This window comes from Zonotrichia leucophrys, chromosome 3, assembly GCF_028769735.1.
Source record: "Zonotrichia leucophrys gambelii isolate GWCS_2022_RI chromosome 3, RI_Zleu_2.0, whole genome shotgun sequence".
NCBI lineage: Eukaryota > Metazoa > Chordata > Aves > Passeriformes > Passerellidae > Zonotrichia > Zonotrichia leucophrys.
In genome coordinates this window covers 35367812-35383044 of record NC_088172.1, presented here as the reverse complement: position 1 = coordinate 35383044, position 15233 = coordinate 35367812, and the positions used below count along the sequence as shown (strand labels likewise).

Genomic DNA, 15233 nt, shown 5'->3' with positions numbered 1-15233 from the left:
CTTTTTAAAAAAACCAAAACTCCCGTAAGCAGGAAAAACAAATTAGAAAGCCTTTTCTGCTCTTCAGGAACCACCTCTTTTGTCCCCATAAATTCTTGGCGTAAATGTTTTTGCTCACATACTTGTAAGCAGATCAGTTGTTATTTACTGCATTCCAATTAGATGCATAGATTAAGAGATACCTTTCATGTCATTATATCAAACTCTTCTACAAACATACAAAGGGATTTTATAGACTATTGTCTTTTCTGCTTACTACTGAATTCTCACACTCAGCACAAGACACAGTAAAAGTGAACGATACCTTCCCTGTGTTTACTGTGCCCACCAAGAACCATTAAAAAAACCAAATAAAACAACTTAACTATGATTTCAACAGCACAAACTGTTCTCCCATGCAGTTCTTCTTTTTCCTCCCTCACCCCACTCGTCTTTCAGTTCATGAAGATAGGGAACATGAAAACTAAATGGATTTATGTGTAAATAATTCATCTTTTCAGGCACATCAAACTAATACCTGAGTTCATCCAAGGGGTTCGCCAGATGTAGCTGATTCTAGTGGTATTTTTAAACAGCATTCTGGAGAGCTAGTCACAAAAGGCTGCAAGGAAATGCTGAACAGCTGTGTTGATAGAGTTGTTTTTAATCAACACGTGTTGAAACTCTACCTATCCTTACTGAACACAGCTGACAGGGACACATTCCCAGCCGTCCTGAACTGCCACTGCCTTTTGGAGACTCGTGCCTGCACAAGACGGGCTTTGTGAGTGGGGTGAGCTCTGGCACATCTTGGAAAGACGAAGAGAATTACAAAGGCTGAGCATCGTTTTCCTGCCAAGTAGCAGGAAAACATGTGGCAATATAAAGCATCTTTAGGAGCACGAGTCCCACAGGGCAGGCATCCACACAAGCTGAGCTGATCCTGTGAGCCAAGTTGCCTTAAACCAAGGTCCCATAGGGACTGGGAAGTGAAGTGATGGTAGTAACTCTGCTTCTCTTTAAGCCATGAAGGAAAGTAGAAAGTATTTTGCGCATTTTTAAACATCCTAAGTTTAAACAAACAATGGATTAATTCTTGCAGGAAGTCCAACAATTAACCTTTACTATACTTGCATGTCAAGTCATATTTATTGTGCTAAATAAACCATAGCGAACTCCTGCAGCTAAAAAGGGCAAAAAGAAAATCTAGGGAACTTGTGTTTTTTGTTTTTACTCTTTTAAAAGCCAAAATCTAAACCGTTCCATTCTGCTTGCTTTAATAACACAACTGATCTCTCTCCTGCACGTGTTAGAAGAGGAGTCTGCAAAAGAGGAGCAGGGAAATAGGTCTTGCACACAACTAAGGTCTGTTCCTCTGATTTACAACAACTTGCCATTGTACAAACTGAATTAGAAAAACCTGCAAAGAAATACAATTAAATTGCAGAATATAACAACCATTTTAGTAACAGTGCTTTGCCTGTGCAGGAAATGGTTCCTTAAAGTGAAGAAATCATTTTGCCATGTGGAAACCTTGAGCAGGTTAGCAACCCACTACTGTACCAGAGAATAATTTCTGCAGACAGCTTTGTATCTTCAAATTCACTCAAGTGGAGATTTATTGCAACAAAAACAGAGAAAACCACTGGAGGGATATGTTGCAAGTGGAGCAGGGCAAAAGGAAAACTAACACAGAAAAGACAATATTCTTGGATTTGCAGTACAACCATCCCTGATTTATTCCAAGAGAGTTTGTGTTTCCAGTCTAAATTAACATGGCTACTACTATAACTTATAACACACAGAGATAAGATTTGGTGAATGTAAAGTTTTGCAGAATGTTCTTTAGATGAGTTTCCTTAGAAATAGCTCAAAATAACTTCAAGAATTATCATCTTAATGACATGCTTACCCTTGAGGGGAAATTTTGAGCCCTTCAGCAGAAAGCAACCTCACTGCAAGAAGGATTTTAATGAAGGCTATGAGTTACTGTTTATGCAGTGGAAGCCCTCTTTAAATCAAGCATGTTTTAAAGTGTCCTTGTTCTGAAGTTGCCTGTACTGGGCATCCCATCACAAATTTATGCCTTCATGCTTGGCAGGGCAGTTATGTCCATGGACCCACATAAGATGTCTGTGAGCAACATGGACTCTTCCACCCAGCTAATCTTCCCACATCACACAGCAAAATTAAGTGTTTCATAGTCCTTGTGTATGGAAGCCACTCTAAACCCAAATGTGCAACATTTTCTGTCTGCAAGGTACGTATAAAACACATGTGTGATGAGGAGACATACATTAATTGATTATGACAAAGAACCACCACAAAGCAGTCCATCATCATAATGAAACGCTTACAGTAATCCCTATAGAATTATAGTCCTGATCTTTGGTGACGTGGAAAACAGTATTTATTCCCTACTTCAAAAACTAAGAACACTTGCTGCAATCTCTTGCTTGGAAGTTCAAAACTGAAATTCTTCTTACTCTAGCACAGCTGACAGCATTAGCTGTGGAGAAGCTTGCTTCCAGTAGAAGTGGAATGTAAAAACAAAGTTGCTGTGACCTTAACAATAATCCTGTTTGCATATTACAATACATTTTCCTACTATAACAAGGCAAAGTCCCTGGTGTTCCGGTCAGAAAAAGTCATCTTCCAGTAAAAGCATACTGTGATCAATAACATTTTCTTAATATATTACATTATCTCCCACTGAAACACTTTTTCACTTGGCATTTCAGGCTGCCGAGTAGGGGAAATTCATGAGAAAACTAAGATAGTAAATGAGATACTGTAAATTAATTCCATCCAAGAACAATCTTTTCGTTCGTGAGCAATTTGACAAGCCAGTGTTGTCTGACTTCAGCAGAAGCTTTCTCAGCTTTCAAATACACAGGAAACAGAAGAATCTGCTGCACTACCATACCCAACTTCACTTCAGCCTGCATAATTTTGTATTAAAATACATTAGACTTTCAACAGCCAACTCTGAGAACAGAATTAGAGGGGCATACTTTAAATATTAGTTTAGAAAATACACTGAGAAGTCTGCCACATCAATCCTGTGAATTTCTGTTTTCAAGTTAGAGCCCAAAGCATGGCAGGGCACAGGAATTCTGCACTTCCTTAGAGGATTTGCCACAAACTCTCCTGCAACCCAGCCCTGAAAAGGCCCAAGTGATCACAACGCCAGGTGAAGGATCTCAATACAGCAAAGTTCCAAGACAGCTTTGTCACATGGGCATTACAGTAAAGTACTTCTCCATCTGCACATCTGAAGTCTCTTTTGCTGTGATGAGTAGCAGCTTTATTGCCCCCTTGTTGTTACTGCCCTCCCCCAGGCTGAAAGGGATGACCTGGTGGCACATAGCCAGGAGCAGAGCCCATCACGATTTTAACAACAGCAGTTGAGGATTTACTGAGAGCAACTGGTGTTCAGTGTGGCCCAGGAAGGTGTGATCCCTCAAAAAGGCTGGGCTGTGTGCAGAATACTGGGATATTGTCAGTAGGATTACTGACAGGCACCTGATCTTGGCACGATTAGGGGAAGAATCACTGCTCTATTAATATTTCAGCATAAGGAATAAGGGGCAGGCAGCTGTTGAATATTCATGCTGTAGCAAGGCTCTCTGTATGAATTCTCTAGCAGGCACATGTAAAGGCTGCACCATTACCCCAAAGAGTTTACCATCCAAAACCCCAATTAAAGAGATACTTTAGCATGTACCCTGCTTTAAGCTCACAGGGCAGGCTCACTGATTAATTGTATTCTTACAGTGAAGGATGTGTTCCATTTTTTTATTAACTCAAGACTCATGTTGAAAACAACATAAAAGGAGTGGGAGAAAACAGATGAAAATTTAATTTACATCTGCAAATCCCAACACATCATGAGATCAGAAACATGTAAAGGGCCAAACAACTCATCTACCCAAGAAGTCATTCATAAAAGATAAACATCCTTTTTAAAAGTGGAGGAAACTCATGCAGGGAAGATGCAGAGTACTCAACTACAAAATAATTCCAAGCAGCTTCACGTACATTTCTGAGGAAGAGGAGGCAAAATTAAGATTGGTGCCACTGAGAAGGAGCACAGATGACATCTTAAGCAAACTAGATAGGAAGGACAAAATAATCAGGGTTTTGAAGGACAGGACTACGTTTATGCAGGTTCCTGGTTGTGGAGTTTTGTGGGGTTTTTAATTTTTTTTTAAACAAAATAAATTAGGCTGAAAATCTTCATATAAATGAGTACTTATAAAAGAGCCTTTCTAGGTGAATCATTTCTTTTACGATTAATAAAATCTGCAATCAGAGCAACAACATTCTGATGACTTTTTGCCATTTGCAATTATCGCTCATCCCAGCACCAAAAAGCTCATTATTATTAAAGCTGACAGAAAGAATACTTAACTGCTTTTATAAAAGAACTTACTTTTTTAAAAGAATCAAGTTTCTAAGCTTTCTTTCCACTTCCAAATCTTCTGTGTGAAAAAAGGCTATCCTAACAACCCCTGTGTGTGTCACCTTTGATTTCCAACACATAATTTGGATAAAAGCATCCAATTTGTACAGTAACACAATGCATTACAGAATAACACTTCTTAGGTTTAAAAGCAGCCTACAAAGAGTATAGAGTTAACATAAATCTGTAAAAATACAAACATATAGTTTATACCATAAAAATACATATTTTAACCTTTTTTATAGCAGTTTTCTCCTAAGTAACTAAAACCATTAAAGATACTGTAGGACTTGTAGCATTCCTACAATTCCTGTGAATAAGAGTGCATAATCTCTATTTTAAAGGCATGGAAGTTGAGGCACAGCTATTACTAAGACAGCTGTGGAAGAGACAGGAATGGGAACCATATCCAACCCCAAGCTCTTGTGACTAAATCCATTTCTATTTGACATGTATTATCTATAGGCAGAAATGAACACAGGTATTTTTGTTTTCGCATCTAAAGAAATGTTAAGAGTGATGTCTTGTCCGTGCCTCACTCCGTCCTTGCTCCCCGACATAACAGCACTGTAAAATCAGAGATATATTAAAAAAAAAACAAAAAAAAACAAACAGACAAAACACACAAAAAAAACCACAACAAAAAAACCCCAACAAAAGATCCCCCAAAAAACCCCCCCAAAAACCCCAACCCCCTCCAAAAAACAACCAAAACAAACAACAACAAAACAACCAAGCAACAACCCAAAAAAAAACCCCAAAAAATGGATGCAAAGTCAGAAAATACTGCCTGATTCATAGGTGCTTGGGAAGCACTGATTTGAGCTTTTTATTATCATATATCTCCAGTTTGTCATGATTTAGTGGATGGTTAAAGGTGTGGAGCATGTGGTGAGCCAGAACCTCCCTGAGGTGTGCAGTAAGAGAGGCAACAGGTACAAGGTGCATCAAGGGAAAATCTGGGAAGGGATAAGGAAGAAGCACTGAGAGCAGATGCTCAAGCAGCAGAATGACTGTGTGGGGAGGCTGCAGAGCCTTCATCCTCAGGGGTATTAATGGACTTGCTTGGACATGGACACAGCCCTGAACAACATGCCCTGCCTCTGCAGTTTGCCTGATTTGAGCAGGAGCTTGGGCAAGACAATCCCTCCAAGGTCATTCCCAAACTGAACTGTTCCTTGAACACCATCCCAAAGACAAGTGAGGTTGCTGTTTGGTTTCTCCGCAGCATCCCAAAGCGTATCACAAATTCACCCAAGAAGTGTGACCCTGGATTTCTGTAATTAACTTTTTTTTACTTTATTTGGCTTGCTCCTTCTTCTGAAAGGGATAAAATGGAACAAATCCAAATCTTTGCTTTCACCCACTTGAAAACTGTGAAAAATGAAAAGCAAAACACAATCACTGTGCTCAAGCTCCTAAACACACGTGGTCATTTGAGGTCTCGCTTAGAGTTTACACACCTTCCTGACCTCTCCTCCTAAGAAATACTCCAAAAACAATCAGTCTGCTGTGTAGGGAGACCCACAGTTATTAAAATAACTTCATCACCAAAACAGCTCTCAACATCATTTCAAATTCCTCCCCACCACCCGCACTATTGTAAGAGATGCTGCATATGGTGAAAATTAATTCAGTTTGAACCAGAAAACACTGGGGTTAAGTACTTCTTCAACTGGAATACAAAAACTGCAACCACACGTGACTGTCAGGATATACAGGGCTACAGTCAACATGCAGAAATATACTATTTATATCCTTCAGAAAAACTGAGTTAAAAGGCTTTTTAAGGGGAACAGCTGAGCTAGGAATATCCAAAAATGGGTGAGACAGACAAGTATACAACTACGTGCAGCTCACTACCAGAAGGAGACAATGGGAGTCCATCCTGAAACTCACAGCCTTTTCTAACAATTTCTCTCCTGCAACAGAAGCCTCCAAGAGGAGGCCTGGAGACAGCTGGCTTCTCATTTCCAAATTACTAGTTTTTAATTCTTTTGTTACACATATGTTATATAACCAGATCACAGCCACCGTGGCAGAAACGCCCATGGGCATCCTACAGCTCAACAAAATCACTTTGCAGTAACTGGATATTCAGCCTAAGATTATCCCAGACACTTCATACAGATGTGACTAGGCAATGTGGCAACTTATCACAAGCCAGATTTACTAGACATTCCCCACCACAGAAAGTGAATTAAACTGTCACTCATCACCATATGAGCTGCACTAGTGTAACTACTTCTTCATGAGCTGAACAACACTTCTCTGAATTAAAACCAACACACTTTCTTGCAAGTCTTTATCCTCCTTTCTGCACATTTTCTTTTCCTTTCCACTTCTCTTATTTTCTGCTCAATTTTTTCCTCTCCTGACTTAGTATGTTTAACCCTCTGATCCACTTGCGCTCCAGTGCATTCTTTTGTTATCCTTGGCAGATACAAACTGAGGGATTTGCACAGGAGCTCCAGCCACCCTGGCCAAACTAGTAATGATGAACTCAGCACTGGACTGCTGCTGTCCTCTTGGTGCTTACCCTAGGGAATCAGACAGCAAAGCTTCCAGGAAGACAGGACTACATCTCCTTTCCCCAAGAACCATCTGATCATCATGTCAAGCTAAGGCTGAGACTCTATCCCCGAGTGCGTCTTCTCTGGAATATCTCTCAACATACATGCTCTACTAAAACACAGAAAAAGCAGATGCATTACTCATCATGAGGGCCACCAAAAAAAGAAAAAGAGCAGAATATTTGATTTAACCACCACTACAATTACAGTTGTTGGCATCTGCAATTTGTAGCATCACACACACGCATGCAAACGTAAAGAAGGAATATAAAGTAAGTCTTGTTCACAACTCAGACTTGATTTCCAGCAAGTTTCATATATATATTATTATTATATACACTATTTATGGTTGTGTACTGGCAGTACAGAAAAAAGGATTAAATACACTCTCTCATGCACACTTGTACACACCCAAGCATACACACAATTTCCTGATCTATTGTGAATATATTAATGAGAGGAATTGAAAAAGAATTTTAAATTATTAAAGTTACATGGAAAGCTTTAAGCTAGCTAGCTTTCTTTAAGCTAGCTAACCTTAAAGAAATAAACTAATTTCCAAGAGAGTTTCACTATTTCCAAAGTGTAGCTCATGCACATTTATGGGAAGAGGTTGCCAGAAACATTGTGATGAAGGTGCACTGGGGATGCTGAGGTGTTCAATAAGGAATCTTGTGAAGAAAGAGCAAATGCTGGAAGTAAGGAATGCATGACAGTGGATAAGAAAGATCAAACAAACTGAAAATATGAAAAATAATATGGGACTTAGTAGTCTTGACAGACAGTGGGTACAATCTGAGCCAGCAACATGCCCTTGGCACAAACCCAAGTGTGTCCATTCTGAGCTGCGCTGGTGAGAGCACAGCCAGCAGGCCCAGGGAAGCAATCTTCCCCTTTCCTGAAGGATTTGTGAGCCCTCCAGAACACAAAGGCTTTGATATACTGGAGAAAGTCCAGTGGAGGATAGTGGTGTCTAGAACAGAGGTCTCCCCCAGATCTTACTGTGTTTTCTAATTCCCCAAAAGGAAGGTACAAAGAGAACAGAGTGAGCCTATTCTTGAAAGGGCAGCAATATAACAAGTACAAAGAAGCTACAACGAAAGTTCAGGTTATAAATGAAGAAAATATCCTTCACAAGGTGGTGAAATATGGTAACAGGGGTCTAACAGGGTTTTGGAGTCTGCATCCTTGGAGATATTCAAAACCCAACAGTATTTGGTCCCCAGCAACCTGCTTTAAAAGTGACATTGCTCCGAGCAAGAGGCTGAACTAGACAACTGCACAGGTGTTTTCCAGCCTGAATTATCGCCAAAAAATTACGTATCTGGATGGAAGAAGCAAGCAAGAAAGCTTGTTGAAGGAGGCCAAGAGGACAAGAAACAGCATAAAGGCACAGGATTAGCTCCATAATGAAAAAACAGAGAAGTGCAAAAAGAAGCTAGAGAAGGAAATAAGAAAGAAAAATAGCAGGTAGGATCAAGACTGAGGAAGAAGCAAAAAAAAAAAAAAAAATCAAATCTCTGTTCACAAAATTGAACTTTCCTCCCATAGGCAGGAGGAGAAAAATTCCACAAGAGTTATTCAACAATGAAGTCAAGTATTTAAGTTTCTACTGTAATGTGCATAGTAGATTTGGATAAGAGAGGGAATCAGTTCCTTCTTTTCCCTTCCCATGCCCCTAAGAAACCAACTAACCTTTAATCTCCCTTTTCCAAATATTTGAACTCAATCTTGCAAACTTCACAGATATTTTAACTATGTACATTATGAAGAATGTTTCATTTGTAATATAAAAATACATGCACTTTTATCAGCATAAAACTTAAAGTTCACTACACCCAAATAAGCCTCTTACAGCTTTTTACAGTTTTATAAGATATGGCCCCATGAGTCTAGGCCTATACACACAGAAAACTTTGCTCTCTCTTGGAGCTACACCACCAAATTAAAACAGTCCTGATCAGGTTTACAGCATTAGCATTTATCATATTATAATATTTTTCTGTTATAAAACAGATACTCAGTTGCATGAGCTGCAATAGAGACTTGCTGCAGCCACCGAAAGGGAGAGCAATGCCCAAATTGTGTTTCTGTAAGCAAGGAAGAGACCATAAAAAAAAGCCACAAAAAAAAGAGACATCTGCACACTTACCCTGTGATATCCACAATCTGTATCAAAATCAGCCTCAGGTGTAACAGTCAGTAAACAGGACAGCAAACCCTTGCATTTAGCAGAAGACTTCTGGGAAGCCAGATTACCTAGAAAGAGTTGAAAAAAGTTACTTCAACACACAAAGATGAAATCACTAATGTGTAATGAGAATAGGCTTCAAATGAATCACAGCAGCAGAATAAAAAAAAAAGAAAAAAGCTTCTCAATGGGAGACCACCATGATCAGAATAGAGAACTTAAACCCCAGAAGGTGACAGAAATTTGTTCCAAAGCACAGACAGTTGGATGCTGGTAGGCACTCAGGGTTTAGCAAAGAACATCTAATACCCAAGATAACATGGTGTTAACCCTCTAATCAAGGATGTGGAGGAGACCAGAAGGAGCACGATATTTTGCTTAATTAGTTGCTATCAAAGAGAGGATGAGTTCAAGCACTTGCAAAAACAAGGCAACCTAAGACTATTTAAAAGTTTAATAGTGTTCTAGAGTCTTTGGTAACACAGAGTTTGCCCATGAAATCAAAATAATCCCTGGAGATAAAGTTAAAGGAATATATCTCATTTTAATGCACAGAGTAAAATGACTATTCATTAAAGCAAAGCAGTTTTATCCCTACAGTCTCCATCTCAGATGCAATATATATTGAAGTAATCTTTATGACAGGAAGTGGCATGTAATCTTGCAAGAATGAACTGCTGTTGTTATCTGCAAATCAATACAATTTTTTTTAAGTGGATATAACTGTGCCTATTGATTTCATGTTTTTAGCCCTAGAGTTTCAGTTTCTACCAAGAAGATTCTTACAATGACAAGATTGCTGCATACATGTAATTGAGTTGATACAATCTGAATGTGAAGTTTACAGTGCACTTCCTTCTGCAATGCAACTGGGGCTTCTGTCCCATTGCCTAAGCTTAAGCCTTTTTTCCTTTTATATAAACTTTATCTATTTATAATAATTTTGAAATGGTAGAGTAACACTTCACTAATCCAACCTGCTAGCTCTGGAAACTTTAGCACACAAAACATACCCTTGGAAGCTATCTCTCTACCCTGCTAGGATATTATTTCAGAATATATGCATGACTTTTGCTATGTTTAAATAGCCTGACCAAATAATTTCCCTTGTGAAAGCCTAAAATTGGTTCAGTGCTGAATATTTACAGCCCAAAGAGGTGGGGTGAAGGTGAGGATGGTAAGGGTACAAGCACATAGAAAAAGTGAATGACTTATTCAAGGTCACTTTGTAGATCAGTCAGGCAATGAGCTCCATTAAGAGTTTAATAAAACTGCTAAATTCCTACTATATTTCTGCAAATGAAGCATATAGCAACTTTGGCTTGACTAGCTGACCAAATGGCTCATGCTGCAATGAATGATCTGTAATGAGAGCTGGCTGAGAGGTACAATGCACCATCAGCCTGAGAAATGGGGGAAAAAAGATGGAACCACTAAAACAAAGTTTAAAAGCATGGGCCAGACAAATGACATCCCAAATCAGGTTAGGAAAGCTGAAGTGCTGATAGAACTTAATCTGGCCAAGGACATCAAGGGCAACACCAAAGGCCTCTATAGGTACTTTTGTGACAACAGGGAAGGCTTGTGAAAATGTTGGCCCTCTCCAGAAGGAAATGGGAAACCCAGTTACTTGGGATATGGAGAACATTAAGATACTCAATGACTGGTTTGCCCCAGTCTTCAGTCACAGGTGCTCCACCCACACTGCCTGAGGTGCGAGCAGGGACTGGGGAAATGAAGAACCACCCACTATGAGAGAAGATCACAGCCAAGACCATCTATGGACCTGAAGGTGTTCAAGGCCACCTTTGGGTTGGAAGGAACTTTAAAGGTCAAACAGCTCCAAGCAGAAAAAACTCTGTGCTGTCTAAGCGCTAGCCAGCTGCAAACTAGTTTCTTGAAAACATAAGATGATGGAAGAGGAAACACATGAAAGGCTGCGGAAAATGTGGAAATGTAAACAACATTATTCCTCATCATTACCGTTGAGTCCATTAAACAGAGCTCCATGCTCTCCCAGAGCCTGTCTTCTTTACAGGTCTAGATTCATTTTGGAGCTAAGGCTTTTCTAATAGCTGGTCTACTTATTTATTTATTTATTTATTTAACACTACTTGAATAAATAGCTGCGACCTTTTAATTTAGTATTTCTGACTTTCACAAGATAATGAAGGAATATACCATGGACTACCTAAAAATACTGAAACAAAAAGGGAATATTTTCTTTGTTTAGCTTTTAGTTTGCTGAAAAACAGCACTGTTTTCATAAGGCAGTTTATGGAAAGAAGAAAAGGGAAATTACTCAAGGGAGTAATTTCTGTTTTGCATAGTGACTCATCATATCATAGTTACCCCATCATCTCCAAGGGCAACACTAGGCCAGAGCAACTCTGAAAGATCTCCTTAGGGAACCACACGCTTCTGAAAGCCATCTCAGGACTCCTGTTCCAGAACTTCACAGAATGGCAAAAAACATTTGAGACTAATAAAAGTAAAATGGGTTTCAGATAGGGAAGAAGCCTGGTAGCCAATGACAGTTTTACATGAAGGAAAGCTTTTTCTCTCTCACCTCAATAATCAAAGACATGAAGAATACTGACAAAGCACATGGCAGGCTCTAGACAGCAGTGTGATATAGAAAGGCAAAACAACTCACAGCTGGATATGGGACACCTGAAGAAAGAAGAATCAGAAGGAAATGGAGGAACAAGAAAAGCAATTACTTGTCACCATGAAAATGGTACACAAAGATGGGCCAAAGTTCAAAATCTGTTTGTTTACTCTTGGACATACAATTCCAGAGAAGTGTAAAAAACCACTTGGGGAAATACAAAGGCATACTTAATGGTCTTTAACATACTGCAACTTACATGATTTACTAGCATTTGGGTAAGTTTCTTTCCCCTGCTTTAGAAAATCTTGGCTCCTTATAGGAAAGGATTTTAAGCTTACCAGAACTTTACTGCAGTTACCATTGTGGGGGAGCAACACCTGCCAGGCAGTTCTGAAGCACTAAAATAAAATATTGAAACTGGAAAAGGCAGAAGCACAGCAAGGAGCTTTAACAGCAAACCCAGGTTGTCTCTCATCATAGTGCACTACCCTGCACAGAGGTAAAACCTGCATTCCCTGTATTAATTCTCATGAAGCTGAAGGTGCCTTACAGGCAGCCTTATCTCTCCTTTGGGAGCCTAACTACTGCAAAATAGACAGGTTAAGGATTCTGTCCTGTGCCTGTGCTTCTAAATTAAGTGACTTGAAGCAACTGGATCTAAAGCTATCTACTTTAGATACTGCATCTCCTCTTTTCTGAAGGAGAGAGCTCTTTCTTCAGGTTAAATCAGCTGCAGGCCATGGTATGAAAAGTTGGTGTCAGCTCACCTCTCATCAACACAAGTATCTTCACAAAGAGATAGAATAATCAGAAGTGCCTTTGGCATGAAAGACCTGGTCAGTGAGAAGCAGGTCTGGATCTTTTAGAGAGAGGAGCTGCATCAGTTGGACTCCCCTCTACAGTTGTGGGTTGGCCAAAGGAGTGTTCAGCTGCACCAGCAAACAATGAGATATGGTAACAGCACAAGGAGCAAGCAGAAAGCTCAGCTTTAAATAGTAAATTACAAAAGAAGCATCCAAAAGGCAAGAGAGGATGAGGAAGACAATGATTTCATACAATGTCAAGCCAAAACCACAATTTTCTTATGCAGCAATGCACTCCTTCAGAGCTTCTCTGTCACAGACAAAGTATCCAAAAGCCATACAGCAGATCTGAAGAAAGGCAAGGAGCAGGCAGCAACATTTGGCAACTCAGTACAGCAGGGAGGGACTCTTTGTTCCAGAGCCTCCCTGAATAAGAGATCCCTTTCCCTGAATAAGAGATCACTTAGCAGCAGAGCTGCACAACATCAACCTCAGTGAGGATGCAATGCTCCATGCAGTGCCTTCCCATGTCTCACCTGTGGTTGAAAAACGTATTTGGACAAGAAGAAGGATGAAGCCAAGGATGTGGACACAGTTATTGTAGGTTAATTACCCAGAAAAAGTTTAAGACAAAAATATTCTATGAAAGCCTGCCTGTGCAGACAAGCTATAAATCAACTCTGAAGCATAAAGTGCTTTTAAAATGCCCTTTACAAGATGCTCTGCTCTGCAAACAACCTCTCCTAAGTCAGGTACCACAGCCTGGGGCAGGGGCTGAAGAACAGGAATGAAATACCAGACACAGAACACCCTCTCTGCAAATAAACAAAGCAAAGAAAAGCAAATCAGAGGGAGGGGGAAAAACCAACTGCAACATAAAGTATGAGCACTTGCTAGGCAGGCTAAGTGGAAGCTTTACAGGCACCAGAAGGGTGCTACAGGCCCTGTATCTGCCAAATCACATCAGTCAAAGAACTGAGCTCAGCATGGCTGGGAAGTTGTATGGACGCAGGAGGTAAGGACAGACCAACATACCCGAAGGTGTCAGTGCTGCCAGGCTGGGGACAACTGTGTGCTGCTGTCTTTATCTGTTATCTTGAGCATGTTTACCATGAAAAGCTCTATAATGCCTGAACCTGTTGTCCTACTGCTGCCAGAAGCCAAGCAAGTGGTCTGAGAAGGGAGTAATTACAGATCCCACAAGAGCTACACAGGCTCTGAAGTTCAGCAGAGCTGCAGTCAAGAGTTGCAGGCTGGGATAAAAAAATAAAACACAGGGCTGGAAAAGAAGGATGCATCCATTTTCACAGTCCCACCTGACTTCATGGAAAGGAGTGACTGCTCTGCACCACAATGTCTGCAGAATACTATTGTTATGTTTACCCTAATATATTATTTATTACAGAATTTACAGCTCTCTCTTTTCCCCAACTGACAACCAGCCAACTACTAATTTGCAAGCTAAAATGCTGTGAGGTCTGCAGATCCCAGGGCATTTGCAAGCCATAAGGATTCTGAAATGCTTGGGAAAAGCCTGGCAATGCTGCCAGTCCTCACTAAGGTCCAAAGAATTTAAGCCATACCCACCTAAACTAAGGAACTACATGAGAAAAAATGACTAGAGAAGGATGTCTGCACACGCATAATGTTCAAATATTTATAGAAAACTTTTTAGCAGCAACAAATGAGAGCATCACTGTACCATCAGCTCTGGGTTTGAAATGATAATTGCTAGACACTTAAGGCTACTTGCTATGTTTTACTGAGTTTCTCGCAATCGCACTGATCTCTCTGAAAACAGGTTGGGAACTATGAACATCTCTTCATCACAGATTTAGACACACAATAACCCCTAAAGTCATTCTGTGCAATAGTTGAGGTCCCCAGACTCAAATGCTGGCCTGTGTTTTGAAGGGTTAACAAGTGGAAAGGGAAGAGGAGAATAATATTCACTCAGTATTCCCCCTGTTCCATAACATCGACAAATTAACTCCTCCTGTGACATCACATAAATTTTGAGAAAACATTTGTGGTTTAGAACTGGCTGTTGAGTTTGTATTCCTGCCTGGATAATCACTTCTTTAAAAGGAAGTGTGCATCAATAATATTCATGGGGAGCTTCATAAGAGTTTGGCAAACAGTTCTGACAAAACAAAAACCTCAAACATAAGGATTACTCATAAAATGCTACATCAACAACTCTTCTGACAGACATCTGGATTATGCTCCTTTTTAAAGGGGAAAAACAAAGATGTCACTTCGAAGTTTAAATGGAAGCAGTGAAATATGCCATTAAAAATACCACATCATAAACAAAGCTATTTTTGCAAACTCAAACGCAATGAGCAATTATGACAAAGTTTGCCAAGATGATTTACAGACACATTTTCATTTAAAAAATGCTTTCAAAACACTAAAAGATGCACAGATATTACAGGTTAGTAATGAGTTTAGAGACCTAGAAGATCAGCTAGTCAGCATTAATAGTCTGTCCAGTTCCATCCTTTTTTTTAAATGGCCTTTAGTTGATGCTGCAAATGAAGTTAAAGCATGCACACCAAACCAACTAAACAAAATTCCAGAAAGAAATGCAGACAGACACTTTAGA

General features: G+C 39.8%; 1 protein-coding gene across 3 annotated transcripts in view; it reads right to left on the bottom strand.

Annotated features, from left to right (window-relative positions):
• The window catches only part of KLHL29 (kelch like family member 29), a 388164-nt gene that overhangs the window by 312969 nt on the left and 59962 nt on the right, over positions 1-15233 (bottom strand). For all 3 annotated transcript variants that reach the window (XM_064707789.1, XM_064707787.1, XM_064707788.1), the window contains one exon: positions 9170-9276. Coding sequence is in view for 2 of the 3 variants with exons in the window: in XM_064707787.1 (XP_064563857.1) it covers positions 9170-9276 (107 nt within the window). In the remaining variant the exon portion in view is untranslated. The remainder of the gene's footprint in view (positions 1-9169; positions 9277-15233) is intronic.